The sequence below is a fragment of the Pinus tabuliformis genome, chromosome 2_2 (genome assembly GCF_031772625.1).
Source record: "Pinus tabuliformis cultivar Carrire ecotype Pingquan chromosome 2_2, CPIR1, whole genome shotgun sequence".
Lineage (NCBI taxonomy): Eukaryota > Viridiplantae > Streptophyta > Pinopsida > Pinales > Pinaceae > Pinus > Pinus tabuliformis.
The window spans coordinates 812,770,056-812,789,764 of NC_142300.1; the positions used below are offsets into that span (position 1 = coordinate 812,770,056).

The following is a 19,709-nucleotide window of genomic DNA, read 5'->3' on the forward strand; positions in this document are numbered from 1 at the left end:
ATCGGCTGAATACAAAGGGCAGGTCATATCCAGATTAATGATTTTGTTTCTAAGGAACGCTGAAATAGTAAATTGATTGCTTGAATATAACAGATTGTATTAAGAACTATCTACCGACTCTTTTGACAAAAGGGCCAGTGTTTATCTTCTAGAACATCTCCGGACGAGTGTGTTCAATTTATCTTTAACGATCGGATAGATAATGTAAGCTCACTTCTCGAACATGAGATCTGAGATAAACGCATCAAATTTTCTACCTCCACACTACTAGATGCAAGAAAATAACCAACCGCACATACACTACTAGACGCAAGAAAATAACCAACCTAACATCCACTACTAGACGAAAGAATATAACCAAAAGGACATATAAAGTCAACATTCAATGCTTGATTGTAAGTATAATTTTTTATCAGAAATAATTATAGCACATGACCAAGACAAGGGTTCACTTTACAAGGTTCTGATTTTACTGAGGATTATCCGTGAGATGAAACTGAAGACAAAGAATCCAAACATCAAACAAAGCATTTCAACTGCTCCGATAAGATCCTGTCCTACAAGAAAAGCCACCACAGCGAAAGAAAGAACCATACAATGATTAAAAACAAAACCAGTGTTATCAAAACAATTTAAAAGGGTTGTTGTCAGTTCCTGCTCCATGTAATGTTAAAGGTTATGCTAATAATAAGAATCCCCATATAAACAATGATATTGATTATGTTTAATTATATTTAATTGAAGGGTGATACTAATGATGAGAATCTCCAGATAGACAATGATTTTGATTATGTTCAATTATATTTAATTAAAGACAATGATTTTGATTATGTTTAATTATAGTTAATTGTGTAATGATTTTAATTATGTTTAATTATAGTTAATTGTGGAATGATTTTTTCCGCGACTCCACAACACCATTTAGGGCCTCTTTGTTCACATATGAACTATTTTAGTTATATTTCAATTATATGTACCATTGCTATGTGCTTGAGAATTTTACTTATATTTGTGTAAAATGATTAACAGAGATTGGGCAGAATGGTTGTTATCTTCGCCACCCAGGTTCAAATTCCAGCTAGTGACAAAATAAGTTATAATGCCTTGATAAATATTGTAGTAATGGCTTCGTAATAAATATTGTAGTAATGGCTTCGTAAGGACAGATCTCACTCTGTGCCTGCAGGAACAATGGAGATATTCACCGTAACAAAGGATCTAACAGTGGAGATATTCACCGTAACAAAGGATCATTCCATGTGAGGCCCACTCTTCTCATATATATCCTTGTTTCCCAAAATCAAATCAAATCAAAGGTTGGGAATTGTTCGACATGGTCTGTTGCAAGGTTCATGTCATCTGCCCAGCTCCTAAATGTATACTTCTATATTAATTATGATGTACTCTAATGGCGAGGATCTGTACTTACACGCACACCCACCGCCCGATATCTTTTACCTACCAAAACTACCACGAAAGATATACTTGGAGAATGTAAAACAGAGACGATATCAATTCCTATAACAAAATGGCTGAAAGCAAATTTTTAAGAACTAGTCATGCACCCATAAAGGAAATAAACAACATAAAAAACTAAGATACTTTGAAACAAGAATTGAATGCAATTTCTATAATTTTTCCGTCATATAAAAGAAAATATGTAACACAATTCAACAACGGTAACAGACCTGACAAGCATATTTACCATTGCTCTAATATGAAAAATGCACGTCTATGATATTACTTTCATGTCCTCAACTTCTAAACAAGATATTCACATAGCCAAGTTTGGCAAATCAACATGCCACAATACAGCATACATGTTTTCTACTCTGTTACATCATCCCATCTAACTTCGATATCAATCATTCTACTTCGATAATCAAGATATATGCCCGCAGAACAAATGCTACCATTAACGGAGATCAAAATATATGCCCGCAGAACAAATGCTACCATTAACGGAGATCAAACAGATACGTATGCCTGCATATGATCTTTAACTCATAATATTTTCAAGATATAGCCATAAATTAGGGCACTTCATACTATTTTGGATCTCAGCCTTTAGGCATTTCTTAGAGCATTAATAATACACCAATATATATGTTACAAGTAAAAGATTTGAATAAATAAGCCTACAAAAGCATTTCAGGGTGAAAAGAAAGACCAGGTACTTAATAAACAAATGCTAATACAACAGCAATGTGTTCATTTATAGGATATATCAATTCAGTCAAGTCTTCAGCAGCATTTCCAGAGTGATTATCCCATCATAAGAGTAGGTCAGGTTAAACTAACTGATCAATCTAAATATACGCTGCTCAACAAAAATTGCTGCTGTCTCCAGCTCAGATGTGTTCAAAATTTTCCAGACATCCTTCCAGGGGGAGGCAGAAACGAGACCAACCCCTTCTTGAAATTGCTCGAACTGAAAAGCCTTTGAAAGTAGCATCATACCAAATCATTTATGATGGCACTGCAATCAAACAGAAACATACGTTTTTATAGCCAACATGCCACAGCTGCAATCACATCATCGATAAAAGAAGGCCGCACTATGAATGAATCATCAGCAAAAGCCAAGCAGTGAATGGATACAGCAAATGGCAAGGATGAAATGAAAATCAACCATTCATAGGTTTGCACAACTAATACTTACTATATGTAGATGTATCTATTTGTGCTGGGAGCTCCTTTATGTCAACTTCAAAACGTTCTTGAACCTAAAAAAGAACGAAATATATGTTGCAAGTCAACTTCAATAAATTCTTAAACCTACAAAATGCACGATATGAATGATGCAAAATAACAAAAGCTGTCATTAGACGACCATCCAGGCAATGAAAATCATTAATAGCTCTTGAATAAATTCTTCAGTAAGGCACATGCCTGGTTGAGCACATCTGAGTCAGAAGCAGAGGAAACAAACGTGATTGCAAGACCCTTCGTACCAAATCTGCCAGCCCTTCCAACCTGCATAAAATCCACACTCTCAGTTCTATATCTTAAAATTAAAATTACAATTTATAAATATTTGAATACTAAGTAAAAGCATTCTTGGACCGTATATATGTATGTAGGCATACCCTGTGCAAGTAAGTATCCGCAGAATCTGGCATGTCATAGTTAACAACAATATTTACACGCTCAATGTCGATTCCTCTACCAACCAAATCAGTTGCAACTAATATCCTCTTATGACCCTCCTTGAAACCTTTGTATCTTGTCAATCTGCACACAGAGAGTTATCATGAATTACTGATGGCTTAATATATCACAGCAAATTAATGAATAATAATTGTAATCAACAGCCTCTTAGAGGCAACTTTCTCAAAAGCAAGAAATAAGATATGTTCAACCTTGGATGAAAGCTATAATTTTCAATTACCGGATATTAAAAATATGGTGTAGCAAATTAATGTGCCGTTATATAGTGGCACTCAAATGCTTTGTCAACTGGGTCTAACTTAATTGAAGTTGTTCTGCTTCCCATCCAAGTTTAAATCACATTTGACATGTTTGCCCCCTATGGACAATGGGGTGGCTCAACCAGTCATGAGCCAGACATGAAATCTCTCCCAATTTAACAAGATCATGGGTTCAACTCTCTTGACCCCCCCCCCAAGGTTAGGTGCTTGGAACTTTGGCATCAACAGTCAATCCTGCTTACAAGCAAAGGATTACATGGAATACTCAGCAGGCTTTTGCATATATAAGAGGGTGGTGGGTATTCGAAAAAAAATAATATCATGTCTACATTATTATTTTTTTCCCAATATCGACACCCCCCCCCCCCCCCGAACAGCCCTTTCGTAAAAAGATATTACGTCATTCAAATGCCACCAACATAGATCCATGTCAACCCCAAATCTAATTGGGGTGAGAGGGATCGAGAAGAAACAAGGCACAACCTTAATTTCTTTTCACCTGTCTCCATGCTTATTATTTTGGGGTTAAGATGGATCTATGATGGTTATTTATTATTATATATATGATTGATAGCCTACTTTTATGCACCACAGACCTCAATTATTTTTCCATTAAACACGTGGACATTACATATCTCATTCACTCTGGGTTGTCCATATCACTTCATATTCATTAGCAAGTAAAACAAGGTAACTACAGGTATTGGTCCCTGGGGTTGGGGATGCAACACCCAGGTCCCCCGCACTCTCATCCTTGGGAGCATCCCAGTGGACCTACAAATTTCCGATATCACAGGCTCCTCCTAAAGGCTTCCCTCATGGACCAATATGACTCTTCTAGATGAAATCATGCTAACATCATACTGCAGGTGATGTCACTGCCATTAGTTCCCCCATTGAATTGAAATTGTTTTTTCGGTAATGTAAGCAAAAGCATAAAGACCACCAGCTTTAAACTATTTTCACCGTTATGGGCTAGTTATTATTGGGACACTAGCAAATTCAAATGCTAGAATAAGGGCTTTAAGATCTGGTGAAATTAACCTAGATATTGGAATACGCTATCTGACATTTATTTCAAAGACAAATAAATTTGCCTGGAATGCACTTAAATGCAAAGGGCAATAAAATAACCACAAAAGTGGCACCGAGTAAAAATCATCTGAAAAGAGGCTTAAGTTTATTAAATAATTGTTCATAACAGTAACATAAAAGCAACTCAATTGGGTCTAACCCAGGCAGTTTAGGAATGTCATACTCTGCACCCAGGAACAAATCCCACAAAAGACATGTTGAGCTCTTCACAGTATAATGTTGTCTAGGCCTTGAGCCATAAAAAATCCACTTTAGCCCGATGTTTTAAAAACCTTAAAAACCAGCCTGGTCCAACTCATCATAATAGGTCAAACCAGCCAATCAGAAAGGGTGCCAGTTCAAATCAGCCAACAATCCAGAACAGCGATCCATAAAGAATCCACTTTAGCCCAATGTTTTAAAAACCAGCCCAGTCCAACTCATCACAGGTCAAACCAGCCAATCGAATAGGGTGCCACTTCAACTCAGCCAACAAATGAGACCAGCAGACCAGTTTGTAGCTATTTAGTACAGTGGCCCAGACCAGCCAAGCCAGCTCACAAACCACAGTTAGAATGTGGAAAATGTTGACTATGTATAGTGTATAGGGTTTGATCTACAATTGTCCTTTCTACATGTTGGCCAGAGTTGGTCCTCTTATAACAAAGTATTCAGTGAGGACCTTCAGGTCATTATTGCAAGGCCTGAAATATGCATTGAATGGTCGAGACTCTAAAAAATGGATTTTGATGCATATTCACATCAGTAGAATGCTGATCTGTAGGCAATCTTGTAAAAATCCTACATCATATGGGAAAACACACCTCACCAGGAGCTGACACAAACATCATATTTGCATCATTTTATTAACTCAGAATCAGTGTTAGTCTACAGGGGAGAAAATCTTAAATCTGTTGATAAATGCCAAAAATAAAAGCGAATAAAAGCTGATGGTATTTGCTGACAAATGCTCTTCTTCACTCAGCATTATGCTCATATTATTGTTAACTGGGCACTTCGACAGATTTTAAAGGCTATCCAAGGAGATAATCATGCTGGAAGTTGTTGGCAGCACACCTATTTTCAAAGAATCTTAAGTTGTTGCAGCATTTGAGTCAATCCAAGTCTGAGTCAAAACCCAAGTTGGTAGGTGGCCAAATCAAAGACCGAATCTGAGTTTTAAAACATTGGTTTTGCTTGGGTACCATGCTTGAAAAGAGGGGAAATGCCTGGCAGGTTTCATGGGGATATGTATTTCACACGAACCCAAACAAAAACAAAAACAAAAAGCAACAAAAGAGGACAGCCATAGCTACTCCCAAGCATCAAAAGCAAAAGAGATACAAGTGACACTAAAAGTACAAATAGAGGTAGAGAGAAGAATTACTCAGCACCAAAAGTACAAACAGAAGTAGAAAGAAGAAATACTCAGTAACAAAAGTACCAATAGAGATAAGATGTTGGGGGAATAACATGGCTCCTTCTAAGCACCAAAAGATACAGGGGAAACTAGAGGTAGAGAGTAATACAGGTCAATACTACAAAGAGCACTTCTCATCACAAAAGTAGAGGTAGCTGTTTAGATGCATTGTCGGCAAGCTAACCTGACATCACCAAATCCTTGTGTACCAATTCAAAACCTATGATTTTGAAATAACAGCCTATGATGGAACTGAAATTAGTCACAGTTTCCAGTAAGGCATAGTAACTTAGAGAAGCTAAACACAGGCTACTCTAGAATAATGCAGATATAAACAGGATTTTGATATGCCATTAGTCGAAGATTCTAGAAATGTTGTCAACAACTAAAAATAAAAACAATTTTAAAATTTTAAACCGTACTAAAGCATTCAAGGCAACACAAAATCAGCACACCTTAGTATAACCAAATATAGTAATAGTTTACAAATAAGGAGCATAATAAAACATGATTAACAATCATCAAAACGCAACGGATTTTCATGGAGTCCTACAGAGCTAACAGCCACAGCCTTCAGTTAACAACACCAGCCATTCAGAAACCGGGGATGAGGAGTGAATATGCAGGGCACTGGTCAAGAAACAAGCTTCCTTGTTCTGAAGGTTCAAATGCAGGAAATACAGTGGTGCTGAGCCAAAACAAAAAAAAAAAGTATTAAATATTATGAAAATATAAACACACCTTTCTTCCTGTGTCATCCCAGAATGAATGCATATGGAAGGAAAGTTACACTCCACAAGTAGCTTGTTTAGCTCCGCAGCTCTGTTCACGCTCTTAACAAATATCACCACTTGGTTGAAGTCCAGCGCATCGAGCAAATCATTCAATTTTCGGTTCTTCTCCAGCTCACTCAACTTGATGTAGTGCTGAAACAAAGACAGGGTGTAAGTACCAAAAAATTGACACAAGAAATGATTGACAACATGAATTTAATTTGCATAGTACACTTGTAAATAAACACCTGAACTAGTCCATGAAGTGTCAACTTTGCCTCATCATCAACGTATATCTCCATAGGCTGTAAATGGAAACAAATGTCAGGGCAACATTAGGTGAGGTGTTGCGATGAGGAGCCAAAAGTGCCACAACACTTGCTTCTCCTTGATCCAAGCAGAGCATATGTGGAACGAAAAGGACTGAAATGTTCAACTAGCAGCATCGTGGTCCAACATACTGTCTCTGAGTTCTGAATTTAATACTTTGCTACTGCAATGAATTAATTATTTGTATTGCTGTTACAAAAGCCAGTAACTGAGGCCACATGTAGCCATATCTCCATCACATGTGCAATGGCCACCATTATAAAATGCAGCCCTGCATTCCCCCTAATGCAGCTCCATTCTTGAGAATGCAAAGAGAAGTCTTAAGTAACAGGCAAACCCAACATCGAACATTTATTACATTAATTACAAATCTCAGATTCTTCACAGTTGACAGACTCCAAGAAAAATCACTGGGAATTAACAACGTGCCTACTTTGTAAACACAAACATTGACATCTACGGAACCTTATCCAGAACATAATATGTCGAAATGTATCTGTGTAAATACAAGTTAGCACTTTAAAACAAATAGAAACACTGAACTCTACTGCATGTGACTAATAACACTAATATGCATGTAACTAAGAAAATTGAACAAGTTAATCATCACCCCCTAACTAGTTTCCTTGATAAGGAAAGAATATTCTGTCAGTTAACATGAAATCAATTGGACAAAAGACTTTACATCTTGCATAAATCTTTTGCAGACAGGCCGAATTTCCTTGCTCAGTGTGGCTGAGAACATCATTACTTGCTTGTCATGAGGGGTCATCTTGAAAATATCCTGGACATCTTTCCGCATGTCTACACAGCAAGTAATGTCAGATATAGCAGCAAAACTACTTGAATGTATAAAAATAAAATAGTTAATATTGAAGTGACAAAAAAGGTATATCACGAGATATTTAAAAGAGTGGTTCACTAGCATACCAAGAGATTCTAGCATTCTGTCACATTCATCCAGAATAAAATGCCGGACATTTTTTAGATTCAGATATTTCTCTTTTTCTAATTGCAGTATCCTTCCAGGGGTTCCAACAACTATATGGGGGCATTCATTTTTTAGTAATGATTTATGTGTTTTAATATTTACACCCCCATAGAATACAACCACTTTCAAGTCTGTCAAGTAGGTGATAAACCTCTCGAATTCATGGCATATCTACAAAACAAAAATTCAGAACTCCCAGTCAATATCTATGATATAGATATCAATGTAAGATATATGACTAACATGCATAGGTAATGTAAAAACTTTTTTCAAAAAGCTATTAAATCATATCTATTCTTCAAAATACCTGATATGCCAATTCTCGAGTATGACACAGGACAAGAGCAGCAACTTGTCCTGCAACAGGTTCAATCTGCTGCAGTGTTGAAAGTACAAAAACAGCAGTCTTCCCCATTCCAGACTTTGCTTGGCAAATTACATCCATCCCAAGGATTGCCTGGGGAATACACTCGTGTTGTACTGAGAGAACCAAACAAAATAAAGTAACATTCTCCGTTAGGGCTTATATGACATTCATTATTGTCTGATGCAGAATTCTTTAAGATAGCCATCATTATGCTCCAACTTTAGAAGCACGGTGCAAGTAAATTACCTGCACACATCATTAAATGAACGTTTTAGACCATAAATAAAAATCAAATTAAAAATTTTCACACAATCTTTTCAAAGGATTTGTTATACACCAGTGACCAGAATGTTAAATACACTGCCAATCTAAACCACTTCAAAATCTTATGTTCACGACAAACACCAACTCTTGATGCAAAAATGAATAAATTTGTATTTCCTGTCTTTACGATGTTTGGCACAAAAGAAGCAACAGGACTTCTGACAATAGAGCACATTGTACCAAATTAGAGGCCCAAAAAAAATTGGTATGTTGTGAAACTTTAAATTCCCTCTAAACAGAATATACAAACCCATATCTAAGAAGAGAGAACTTGTCACAACATTCCACTATAACACTCCAAGACTAGCAAAGCAAAAAATACATTCAATTTCTGGCATAGGGAAACAATTTGTGAAGATTGATTTTCCTATTATTGAAGTTGTGAAAGGACTACAAAAGAAATAACACAATAAAAAATATAATTTCAAGTCAACTTACAACGGCTGTATTTCAACATATTACTAGTGAAACTTGAATTGTAAATTTAGTTTAATTAAACAACACTTTCATTTGACAAACTACTATCGAAGAAACATACAGAAGATATATAGCATGAAACAATTTTATTGTACATGAACAAATCTATACTTGCATGTAGTATCAGATTCATAGTGCACCCCTTTCCTTTGCTTACATTATGATTAAATCGATGAGAGTCCTCTTTTCTTATTGGAAAGAGGAGCGAATTTTTTTACCAGTAACAAGCCCATTGTTTTCTCAAAGGCTAAACATGTTTGATTTTGGAAGTGAGTCTCTTAACTGGATGGTCAGACAGCCATAGAGAAGGAGGCCGAAATACAGAGAGCCTGGTTCAAGTGGCCAACACTTGGGCTGTGTAGTGCAGAACTCAGAAAACAGCTCGGGCACAAGTAAAAAAAGGAGAGTAGATTCTGCAAAAGGACTCTTTGTGTTTCCCATACGGTCTGGGTGACTAGAGCTAATTCTTACCACTGGATGTGTCTGGCACAGCAGAACGGGTGGCATGCATTGCTTGATATAGGTGCTTTGGGTCCAAAGGATATAGATTCTCTTGGACTGTGCCTCTTTAGGCCAGATTTTACAAGTCATTTTACAAGGAAGCCAGTTCAGACCCAAGAGATATTACTTGTGAAACTTTAAGTTATAAACTTAGTTTAATTAAACTGAACCAGTAACGCAATCAGCAATATAAAAGAGATATATATAGCATGAAACAATTTTGTTGGACAAGCACAAAGCTATCGTCATGTATGTAGATAGTATCAGATTTATAGCACACCCATCTCCTTGGCTTCAACTATGATTAAGCCAACACAAGGCCTCTTTTCTTATTGGAAAAGAGGGCAATTTTTTTTCTTATCAGTAACAAGTCATACTAATGTTCAAAATGCAATCCTTCATCAATTTTCATAGAACAGTCCATATAAAAACTGGACATATTTATAGCCTTGAAATGCCTACTGAAGTTACCAATCCCAGTGTATCAGATATCTGATATGGGTACCTATGCTATACCCAACACAGGGCTGATACAAAGTATCTGTATCGAGATTCAGATATTGGCTATCCAAATCCATACAGAATGGCAGTACCTGGAACTTGTATACTACAGAAAGACAGAGCAAACGATTCAATAAAGAATAGAAATTTAAAAACAAAAAAGAACAAAATAATTCTTAAAAAAGGGCTATTGTCACTCGTGTTAACAACCTCCACAATAAGTATGAGAGTGGACCTGAACCCCACAGCAACAGCGAGATGCAAAAGGAAATGACAACCCCTTTCCGCTACAGGGTCCATGTCACCATATAAATTAATATATAAAGGAGGGTAGAAGGCTTGGTAGATTGTTAAAAAAAATTGTTGAAGTTTACATTCAAAAAGTGTTTAATAGTCAAAATATAAGACTAAAGTTTGATTATCTTTTAACACTTTAAAACTTGTAATGATATTACACACAATATATTACATTTTTTTTTAAAAAAGACATTTGATTATATTTTAATCCTTTAAAACTTGTAATAATGTTACACATAATATATTAAATTTTTTTGACAAAAAGACGTTTCTATTAACTTGTATACTACAGAAAAACAGAGCTAACGATTCAATAAAGAATAGAAATTTAAAAACAAAAAAGAACAAAAAAAATTCTTAAAAAAGGGCTATTGTCACTCGTGTTAACAACCTCCAAAATAAGTATGAGAGTGGACCTGAACCCCACAGCAACAGCGAGATGCAAAAGGAAATGACAACCCCTTTCCGCTACAGGGTCCATGTCACCATATAAATTAATATATAAAGGAGGGTTGAGGGCTTGGTAGATTGTTAAAAAAAAATGTTTAAGTTTACATTTAAAAAGTGTTTAATAGTCAAAATATAAGACTAATGTTTGATTATCTTTTAACACTTTAAAACTTGTAATGATAGTACACACAATATATTACATTTTTTTGAAAAGACATTTGATTATATTTTAAACTTTTAAAATTTGTAATAATGTTACACAATATATTAAATTTTTTTGACAAAAAGAGGTTTCTATTAATATAACACTCTCCCCCAAGGAGACATCTAGTATTTTTAATAACCATTCAAACTACCATGGGAATTATCATAACAAACACGTGATAACAAAGACAGAGCCCCACAGCAGTAACGAGCAGATAAAGGAGATAACAACCCCCTGCCACTACAGGGTCCATGTCATCATATAAACTACTAATATGGAGAGGGGTGTTGAAGGCTTGATAGATTGTTAAAAAAATTGGAAAGTTTAAATTTTATAAATGTTTTTTATAGACAAAAGATAATACTAATGTTTTGATTACATTTTAACGCTTTAAAACTTGTAATGTATATTACAAATTTTTGACAAAGACATTTCTGTTAATATAAAACTCATATCTAAGGTGACATGAAGATATCTGGCATTTTCAATAACCATTCAAACTACCATGGGAAATATCATAAAAAACACATTGTAACAAAGACAAATAACACATAACTAAGAACAGGCAATACATATTTTAACCTGTACAAAACAGGAAATCTAGCCATCCAAGAAGTGGATTGTTGTAGATGAAGAGATCACTTGGAATGTTAAAATCCATTGTTGTAACAGCTCAAAACATAGCGCTAGCTGTAGACTGAACACATCATATGCCAGTGTCTCAATGCTATTGGGTTCCTGGCTCTTGAAGTTCTCATCAATCAGACGTGGATAAGTAATGTCCAGAATCATGATTGCAGTGTGTAGACGTGCAAGCACATCTTTTGTTATCTCCGCTGCCAATTCATCCCTTTCTCCAGCATATATTTCAACCTAACAAAGAAACCAGAGTTCTCTTCTTTGAAACCAAAATTTGACTGCACAAGTTGTTTCCCGGGATCAGCCACAGACTTCTTGGCCTGACTTGAACAGTTAAGGCGTTAAACAACTCCTATGTGTGAAAGGGGTTCTCAATCTCATCTCTGACTGCTGCAGCATAATCCCAATTTCTTGGGCACCCACTTCGTCTCTAAGCTAAGAAATCCACCATAACTCATAGCAGAGAGCAGAACAAAAGAGGCAGACATTGCGATATCCCAGGATTACACAAATGAGGCTGCATTTACTTGGATTCTATGATGTGGGAATATACTAACATGTCAATACCGTTTTACTATCAATACAGTTTTACTATCCATGCCAGGCAGGAACTGACCTGCCAAATCTATCAGCTCTTGTGAACATAATTTGTGAGGTGAACCGAACTTATGGTAGAATAACGGGTGAAGATATTTTAAAACATTAGTACTAAGTGTGTTTCACTATTTGAAGGACACCATGGGCATCAGTACAAATCTCTCTCGTTGAAGAATTCTCTTCTTTGATGGACATGGCCCCATTAGCTAGCTGACCTGCTAACTAGAAGGAGACCACTTGGGCGTGCTCAAATTTAAAATTCTTAATTCACTATGCCAATATTGATCTATAACATCAATCACCTGCTAATCATCCACTAATGTTCCCAGCTCTTTCCATTGTGACTCTGTATGATGACATTAAAAAGCCACCTTCAGAAAAGAAATTTTCCATGTAGTTTCAAAGATCTTGTGATTCCATCAAAATGATCCTAATCCACTTGGGTTTTCCTCACTCCTACATCTCTTGGATCATGGCCTGCATATCATCCCCAACATTCAGCATCCTCATAAATGGTTCGGCCTCTCCCTTCCTTCATTCTGAAAGGGGATTGAGACAGGGCTGCCCCCTCTCTCCCCTGCTCTTCCTTCTGGTCATGGAAGGCCTTAGTCGTCTCATAGACTCTGCTAAGAGAGCTGGTGATATCCGGGGCCTTCGCATATCCGATTTATGTTTTCTCACACATCTGCTCTTCGTGGACGATGTTCTTATCCTTCTTGATGGCAGTATTCGAGACTCTCGGTCTTTTTCAAAGATCCTCCTTCTTTTTTCTGCCGCTACAGGTATGCTTCCAAACCAGACTAAATCCTCTATCACATGCTCTCGTACTACAGTACAGGAATCTCAGCTAGCCCTTCAGGTTTTTCCATATATTGCTCTCCCTCTGGATAGAGGACTCAAATATTTGGGTTTCAGACTCAAGCCTACTTGTCAAAGAATTGCTGATTGGGTGTGGTTGGTCGCTAAATTGGAAAAAAGACTCTCAGGCTGGAGCTTCAGATTCCTATCCAGGGCTGGCAGATTGGTTCTCATTAAGTCTGTACTAGAGGCCACCCCGGTCTTCTGGATGGCACTTGCGTGGATACCGAGGAACATTCTGGGCCGTTTGAAGCAGCTGTGCAATCGATACCTATGGAATGGCAACCAGGACAAAAGAATATTTGCATGGATGAGCTGGAAGAAAATCACCCTGCCCAAAAAATGGGGTGGCTGGGGTCTCAAAGACCTACCCGATTTCGCATTGGCTCTTGCTGCTAAGATGGGATGGACACTATTAACCAGCCAAAACCTATGGGCACAAGTATCCTACCACAAATACATTTGGCCTCAGAACATTCTGGATTGGGCTAGACTACCATCTTGGACAGCGAAGGGATGCTCATCAATATGGAAGGCCCTGATACACTCCCTTCCCCTCATCTGGGATAATCTAGTATGGAGAATAAACGATGGAACGAGGATCGGCCTAGATCCTTGGATTAATAGTGGGGGCAGACACATCCTCAACCGAGATCTCATTTCATTCCTACATGATCGAGACATTTGGAATTTTGCTCATATTGCTGATCAGCTGCGCACAGACATTTTCACTCAAGCTTGGAAATCGGCTCAGCAACTTGACCTTCCTCCGCAGTGGCATCAAGAATGGAGTGAATATGTTCTTGCATTGACCGAATCCCATATCCGCATCAAACAAGGATCTGACGAACTTATTTGGTGTAAGGCGGACAATGGTATATATGCGCCTAAGTTTGGGTACAGCACACTTATCTCTCACAAAAAACCGGAGCCATCGCCATCGTGGTGGCGCGACATTTGGAAGCTGAATGCTCCTCCACGCACCAGATTATTTTTCTGGTGTGTTCTCAAAGATACCATTCCCACGGCTGAACACCTTACTCGCAGATCCATCTATGGACCTTCCTGGTGTACATTCTGCAAAGCAGCATCAGAGACTTCGGCTCACATATTCCTCCATTGCCCGGCAGTTCACACTATGGAACAACATCTGCACACAACTTGGCATTACGGGGAACTGGAATGGTGATGACATTTTGGGTGCATGGACTGCCTGGAATCACTGCCACCCGGGTTCCAAGCTCCTAAACCTCCCCCTCGTGACAACCTGGCACATCTGGTTAGCTCGGAACCGAGTTATTTTTGAGGATCAGGCTGTGTGCTGGCCCCGTACAGAAGCAACCATCGTTGTCATGTACCATGAATTACCTGACCCTCCTCCCACTCTAACCAGGACGATACAGGCTCATCCCTCTATTGATAAATCGACCCCGTGGAGCAACCATCGTTGCCATGTACCATGAATTACCTGACCCTCCTCCCACTCGAACCAGGACGATACAGGCTCATCCCTCTATTGATAAATTGACCCCGTGGGCCTTCTTCGATGGGGCTGCGAACCAAACAGGAAGTGGAGGTGGATTTGTTTTGCATATCAATGAACACCATAGATACCTTGTAAAAATGGGATTTGGCAGAGGATCAAACAATTTCCCAGAGCTCTTGGCCATTCGAAATCTACTACATTTCTCATTGACACATCAGTGCACCAATATTAACATATTTTGGGACTCAATGACGGTTGTTAATTGGATCAATAATGTCACTATTTGTCATACACACACTCTCAGCAATATATTATATGATGCACATACTCTCAAGGCTGCATTTAATCATTTCTCTTGTCTACACATTTACAGAGAACATAACAGCGAGGCTGACAAATTATCCAAAGAGGCCATGATACTTCCCAGAGGCGAATGGCTAATTGTGGAGCAGCAGGGGACGGATGAGCACAGGTTTTATCATAGGCCATACATAGACCAGAGAGATCAGCGGGACAACAGTCCCGGTAGCCGACAGTAATATTGCAATTTTGTCTTTGATGAAAAACTGTATATAGATATGGATATTATATAATGTATGCAAATAGATCCCTCGTGATCTCGAACAGGCTACACAGACAGACTCAGTTTTGTTTCTAAATCATTTTGTAAAAACTCTGATACATCACCCTGCGTGGTGGATTTTGTATGAACACTACAGCATATGCCAATGGCATCTACTATATGTAATTTTCTTAATATAATGAAAATTACTGATTTTTCCAGTGGAAAAAAAAAGGAACTCCAATGTTGTTAGTGATTCTTGGAGTGACCTGATGCCTGTACTTTAAATATAATTTATATAATATAATATTTGTTATAATGTCAATTAGGGCCACCGATGGGGCATAGAGCAGACGGTAACAGATTTACACAAAGTGAGTCTTGAAATCTCTGATTCAAAAACACCACAAATTTCAGACTAAAAGAAAAAGTGCTGACACTGAATCCTTTGAAGGAAAAATCGTGGATGTTGGCACTCACTATTAAACATAAGACTATCTTTGAGTTTGCTGAGACCAAGAGTAATTAATTTGTGCTTGACTTCCAAAATTAAGATGATTGCACACAGAGAAAAAGAGTGAGAAAAGGTGTGAAGCAAGAATTAAGTCCAGTAGTTAATTAACAGAACTAATGACTTCATTTCCCTTTCTGCAGATAGTGATACCAATTGATCAACACTAAATTGCAAAATCACGTAACACAGGTTAGTCATGCATTTATTACAGCATTCAAATCACTGAGTATTTATATCCAGTATTGTTAACAAAAAAAATTGCTAGCCTAATTTCCTTTCTGCACAGAGGCATATTAGATAGCATTTTGTGACATCAAAAACACTCAGAATACGACATATGCCTATCATTTTTCTGCTTTTTGGAAAGGAAGGAATTTCACATTCTAACGGACCAAAAATAATAAAACAAATAATAGCAACATCAAACACAGCAGTAAGAACTCAGAAAACAAAATTTTGTTTAACAAGATATATAATCATCTTTTCTGAATTACTGTAACCAGATAATGGCAAAAAAAACGGGAGAGAACTGTCATATTATACCACCAATAAGTTAAACAAGAATACCTTCTGACGGATGTTCAAATCCAGAGTCTACAATTGCACGAAGTAACTCTGGTTTCAGAAGAAAATCCCTGAAGCCTGAACTATGAATGCCAACATAACCTCTGTGGAATAATAGATGGAGTTAGTTGTTAAGTGGCAAACAATCCATGTCCCTAAATTCTTGGAAATAAGAGTAAACATTATATTCACTGCTCAAGAGTACATCATACAGAAACTTACTTTTTCACAGTTTCACCAGCTCCCCTTGCTGCAACTGATTCCTGTGCAACATCTTCTTCTTCATAGTCAAGGAGTTCTTCCTGGTAAGTGTCGCTTTCCTTCAATTCTCCCATGTTGGTTTCTACCGTGAGAAAATGTGACGCTGTAGAGATAAGACACGAGTGTCATGCTAATAATAAGTGATAAAATCTCAATTTCTAAAACAGTAAACAGAAACAAGATGCATTCCTTTGTACAAAAATGGCACTTCGTAACTGTCCCTTAAAAGGCAACATAAAAATGTGATAAAAAAAATTAACCAATCAAGTCAACTTTAAACAACAAAATTGGACCACGTTTACTTAGGTTATGATAAATATATTGATTTACAAAGGAACAAACTGTTGCAGAATTTATTTCTTAATACAAGAATTAAGTTTTATCATTGCCTTTAAACGAGGCAAACAAAAAGGAAAAAAGGCAAATAACTTGATTTTCAAAGAAGCAAACTGTAACAGGACTCATTTCCTAATAGAAAATTATTGTCCTTTAACACAGCATACAAATTGGAGAAAACAATTAACAAAACTTTAGTGGTTGCAAACTGAAATTGCTATAAAATCATTAATATATCAAACAGATATAACAAAATTATACTATGATTGCTTATGCATGCTAAAATTGTTTGCTCCATGTGCCACAAAAGCACGAGAAAGAAATGTGGCAAATAACTTGATTTTCAAAGAAGCAAACTGTAACAGGACTCATTTCCTAATAGAAAATTATTGTCCTTTAACACAGCATACAAATAGGAGAAAACGATTAACAAAACTTTAGTGGTTGCAAACTGAAATTGCTATAAAATCATTAATATATCAAAACAGATATAACAAAATTATACTATAATTGCTTATGCATACTGAAATTTTTTGCTCCATGTGCCACAAAACAGGGGTTAAAATAAACACTTGAAATCGTAAGTAACCATTTCCATTAAGACCAGACGAAGAAATCCATGTATTAAACTAAGTGGGCAAAAATCGATCAACATGAAAAGCAAAAGCTCAAGATTAAACATTTTATTATTGTGTATATTTTGTGACAACCTCAAGTGTCAATAGAAAGAGCAATATTAACGAGAAAATATATGCTCGACAAATAAGGCTTAAAAGTAAAGCCAGAATATCTCAATTCTAAAAAATAGGGTGCCAAAAATAGTTTCTTTTTTCCGAAAACTAGCAAACTTCAAAACAAAAGCATATTAATAAAAAAAACACTTAACTGTTCATCGAACTATGGTCCAGTAATAAGCGCTTAACACCAGGATGGCCCCAGGTTCAAATTCGAAGGGCCTCTGCCAGTGATTAAAAAGAGAGAAGAGAATACAACACAAATGAGAAGTTGCATCTAATTCTTTAAGTACTACACAAAACAAAGTTCCAGAAGAGTGATACTAACAATAAGTCAAGTTCTGACCCAAAATTCCTGGAAAATGTCAAAAAACATTGGAAACCCGTGCTTATTTCACACCCTAAATAAAATTGCGCGTTGTTCATACCCTAAGACATTGACAGAGTTTAATTCCAACAAACCCTCGGCCTCAAAACATCAAATACTTCAAAACATACAACGTTGCTTCAGAACCGAACGCCGATTTACTTCGAGTTGAAAGCCCTCCTAATCTTGAGCTTCTCCAGTTGAACCTCCAACAGACTTCGGAATCCAAAAAATTAAATAAAACAAAGTGAAACCCTTACAGATCAAAACATTCAACAAATAAACACTCAAACCCTAATGTTTTCGAGAATACATAGAAGACAAAAGCGACAGGTTGAAAACTCGGGATAGTTTAGTACACCCCTAATCCAAACCATATAGACCACATACAAAAGGACTAGTTACTAACTCTCAAGAAACCACTAAAAACAGGGAATAAAAAAGGGTCTAAAGGTCATTAGCACCTACTGCAACCTTGAAGAAAATTTCAAGGAGGAGCCTACAGGAGATCGCGAAACAAAAAAAATAGGTCAAATAACACACAGGTAATTATCACCCATAAACAGCCACTTTTTGGACCATACAGAGGCGAAAAAAAATATTCCACAGGCAGAACGCCTGCAAAACACGAGGAAAGCTTAAGCGCACATACCACAGAGAGCGTGGAGGCTCGAACACGCAACCGCCGAGAGGTAACGAACAGATCTGAAGACGCAGCCGCAGTTGTGGAGCAAGGACAATGATAAAGATGAAGAGAATAAGAGAAGGAACAAAGAAGAAACCCTCGCCTTGTCAACGCGCTCAAACTCCACGCTGACGGGTTTCTTCCTAGGGTTTCAAGTGGAATCTTTTTAGATTTAATTTCTAGATGTTTTTCTGTGCTCTAATTTGCTTAAACTTTGGTAAAGTTTGTTAATTTTCTTTTCAACTACAAAGTTAAAGCTTCAAATAATCCAGTTTTGAAAAGTGTGGTTTTATCCGTTGGTAGATTGTGCTTTTTAAGGTAACTTGGTGGTGTAATAATTGGGTTTTACGGTTCACATTGGCCCTTTTTTAAATTAAATTATTTTTATATTTATATTTCCTCCACTAATTTGAAATATATTTTTATGAAAATGATTATTTTGAAATTTACGTTGTAATTTAAATAAATGTGATTAAAAGTTATTTGCAATGTGAATGGTTTAATGATTGAGAACATTGTTTTATTTTTCTTTTCTCCCGCCCAAAGGAATTCAATATGTATACTTAGTTAAACTATTGAGCGAGATGAATTCAATATCTATACTTGTATTTGTATAAGTTTAGTTAAATTAGGTTTGATAAGTTTTTTTGTATCAGATTGGGAGCACCTACAGCGAGACCAACCAGCATCCATCAGCAAGGAGGCCAGCCTACAGTATGCAAGAGCATATGGAGCGGGACGAACCAGAGGCCACCTGCATAATCTAAGGACCAAGGGTGGTCGTTCCCTAAACCTTTCCTTTTTGTGCCGCCCTGCATATCCGCCACGTCTCATATCCTTATCAGCCATAGTTACTAGCTTAGCTCTCAGCCTACGCACTGGCATTATGCCCTGCATATCCGCCACGTCCCATATCCTTATCAGCCATAGTTACTAGCTTAGCTCTCAGCCTACGCACTGGTATT

The 19,709-nt window shown here is 37.1% G+C and overlaps 1 protein-coding gene across 3 annotated transcripts; it reads right to left on the minus strand.

The window, feature by feature from the left end:
• Positions 1-2,149: 2,149 nt before the first annotated feature.
• On the minus strand, positions 2,150-18,900 carry LOC149195432 (DEAD-box ATP-dependent RNA helicase 15-like). 3 transcript variants are annotated; one of them, XM_089405254.1, is made up of 13 exons: positions 18,712-18,899; positions 17,845-17,916; positions 16,584-16,725; positions 16,365-16,465; positions 8,327-8,499; positions 7,959-8,190; positions 7,714-7,832; positions 6,947-7,003; positions 6,667-6,851; positions 3,090-3,234; positions 2,893-2,976; positions 2,663-2,726; positions 2,150-2,479 (listed from the first exon to the last, which is right to left on the minus strand). In XM_089405254.1, the coding sequence occupies exons 2-13, from the start codon at positions 17,849-17,851 to the stop codon at positions 2,469-2,471; spliced, it is 1,320 nt and encodes a 439-aa protein (XP_089261380.1). In that variant the 5' UTR covers positions 17,852-17,916; positions 18,712-18,899; the 3' UTR covers positions 2,150-2,468. The 3 variants fall into 3 exon arrangements, with proteins under 3 accessions (XP_089261380.1, XP_089261382.1, XP_089261381.1); XM_089405256.1 differs by lacking the exon at positions 17,845-17,916; XM_089405255.1 differs by lacking the exon at positions 2,150-2,479 and having other exon boundaries at positions 2,652-2,726; positions 18,712-18,900.
• Positions 18,901-19,709: the final 809 nt, after the last annotated feature.

Excerpts from the sequence above, each read along its gene's own strand:
- LOC149195432 (XM_089405254.1), bottom strand. Across the intron at positions 16,466-16,583 it reads GCTGGTGAAACTGTGAAAAA|AGGTTATGTTGGCATTCATA; the intron begins GTAAGTTTCTGT and ends ATTATTCCACAG. Across the intron at positions 2,977-3,089 it reads CGGATACTTACTTGCACAGG|GTTGGAAGGGCTGGCAGATT; the intron begins GTATGCCTACAT and ends GATTTTATGCAG.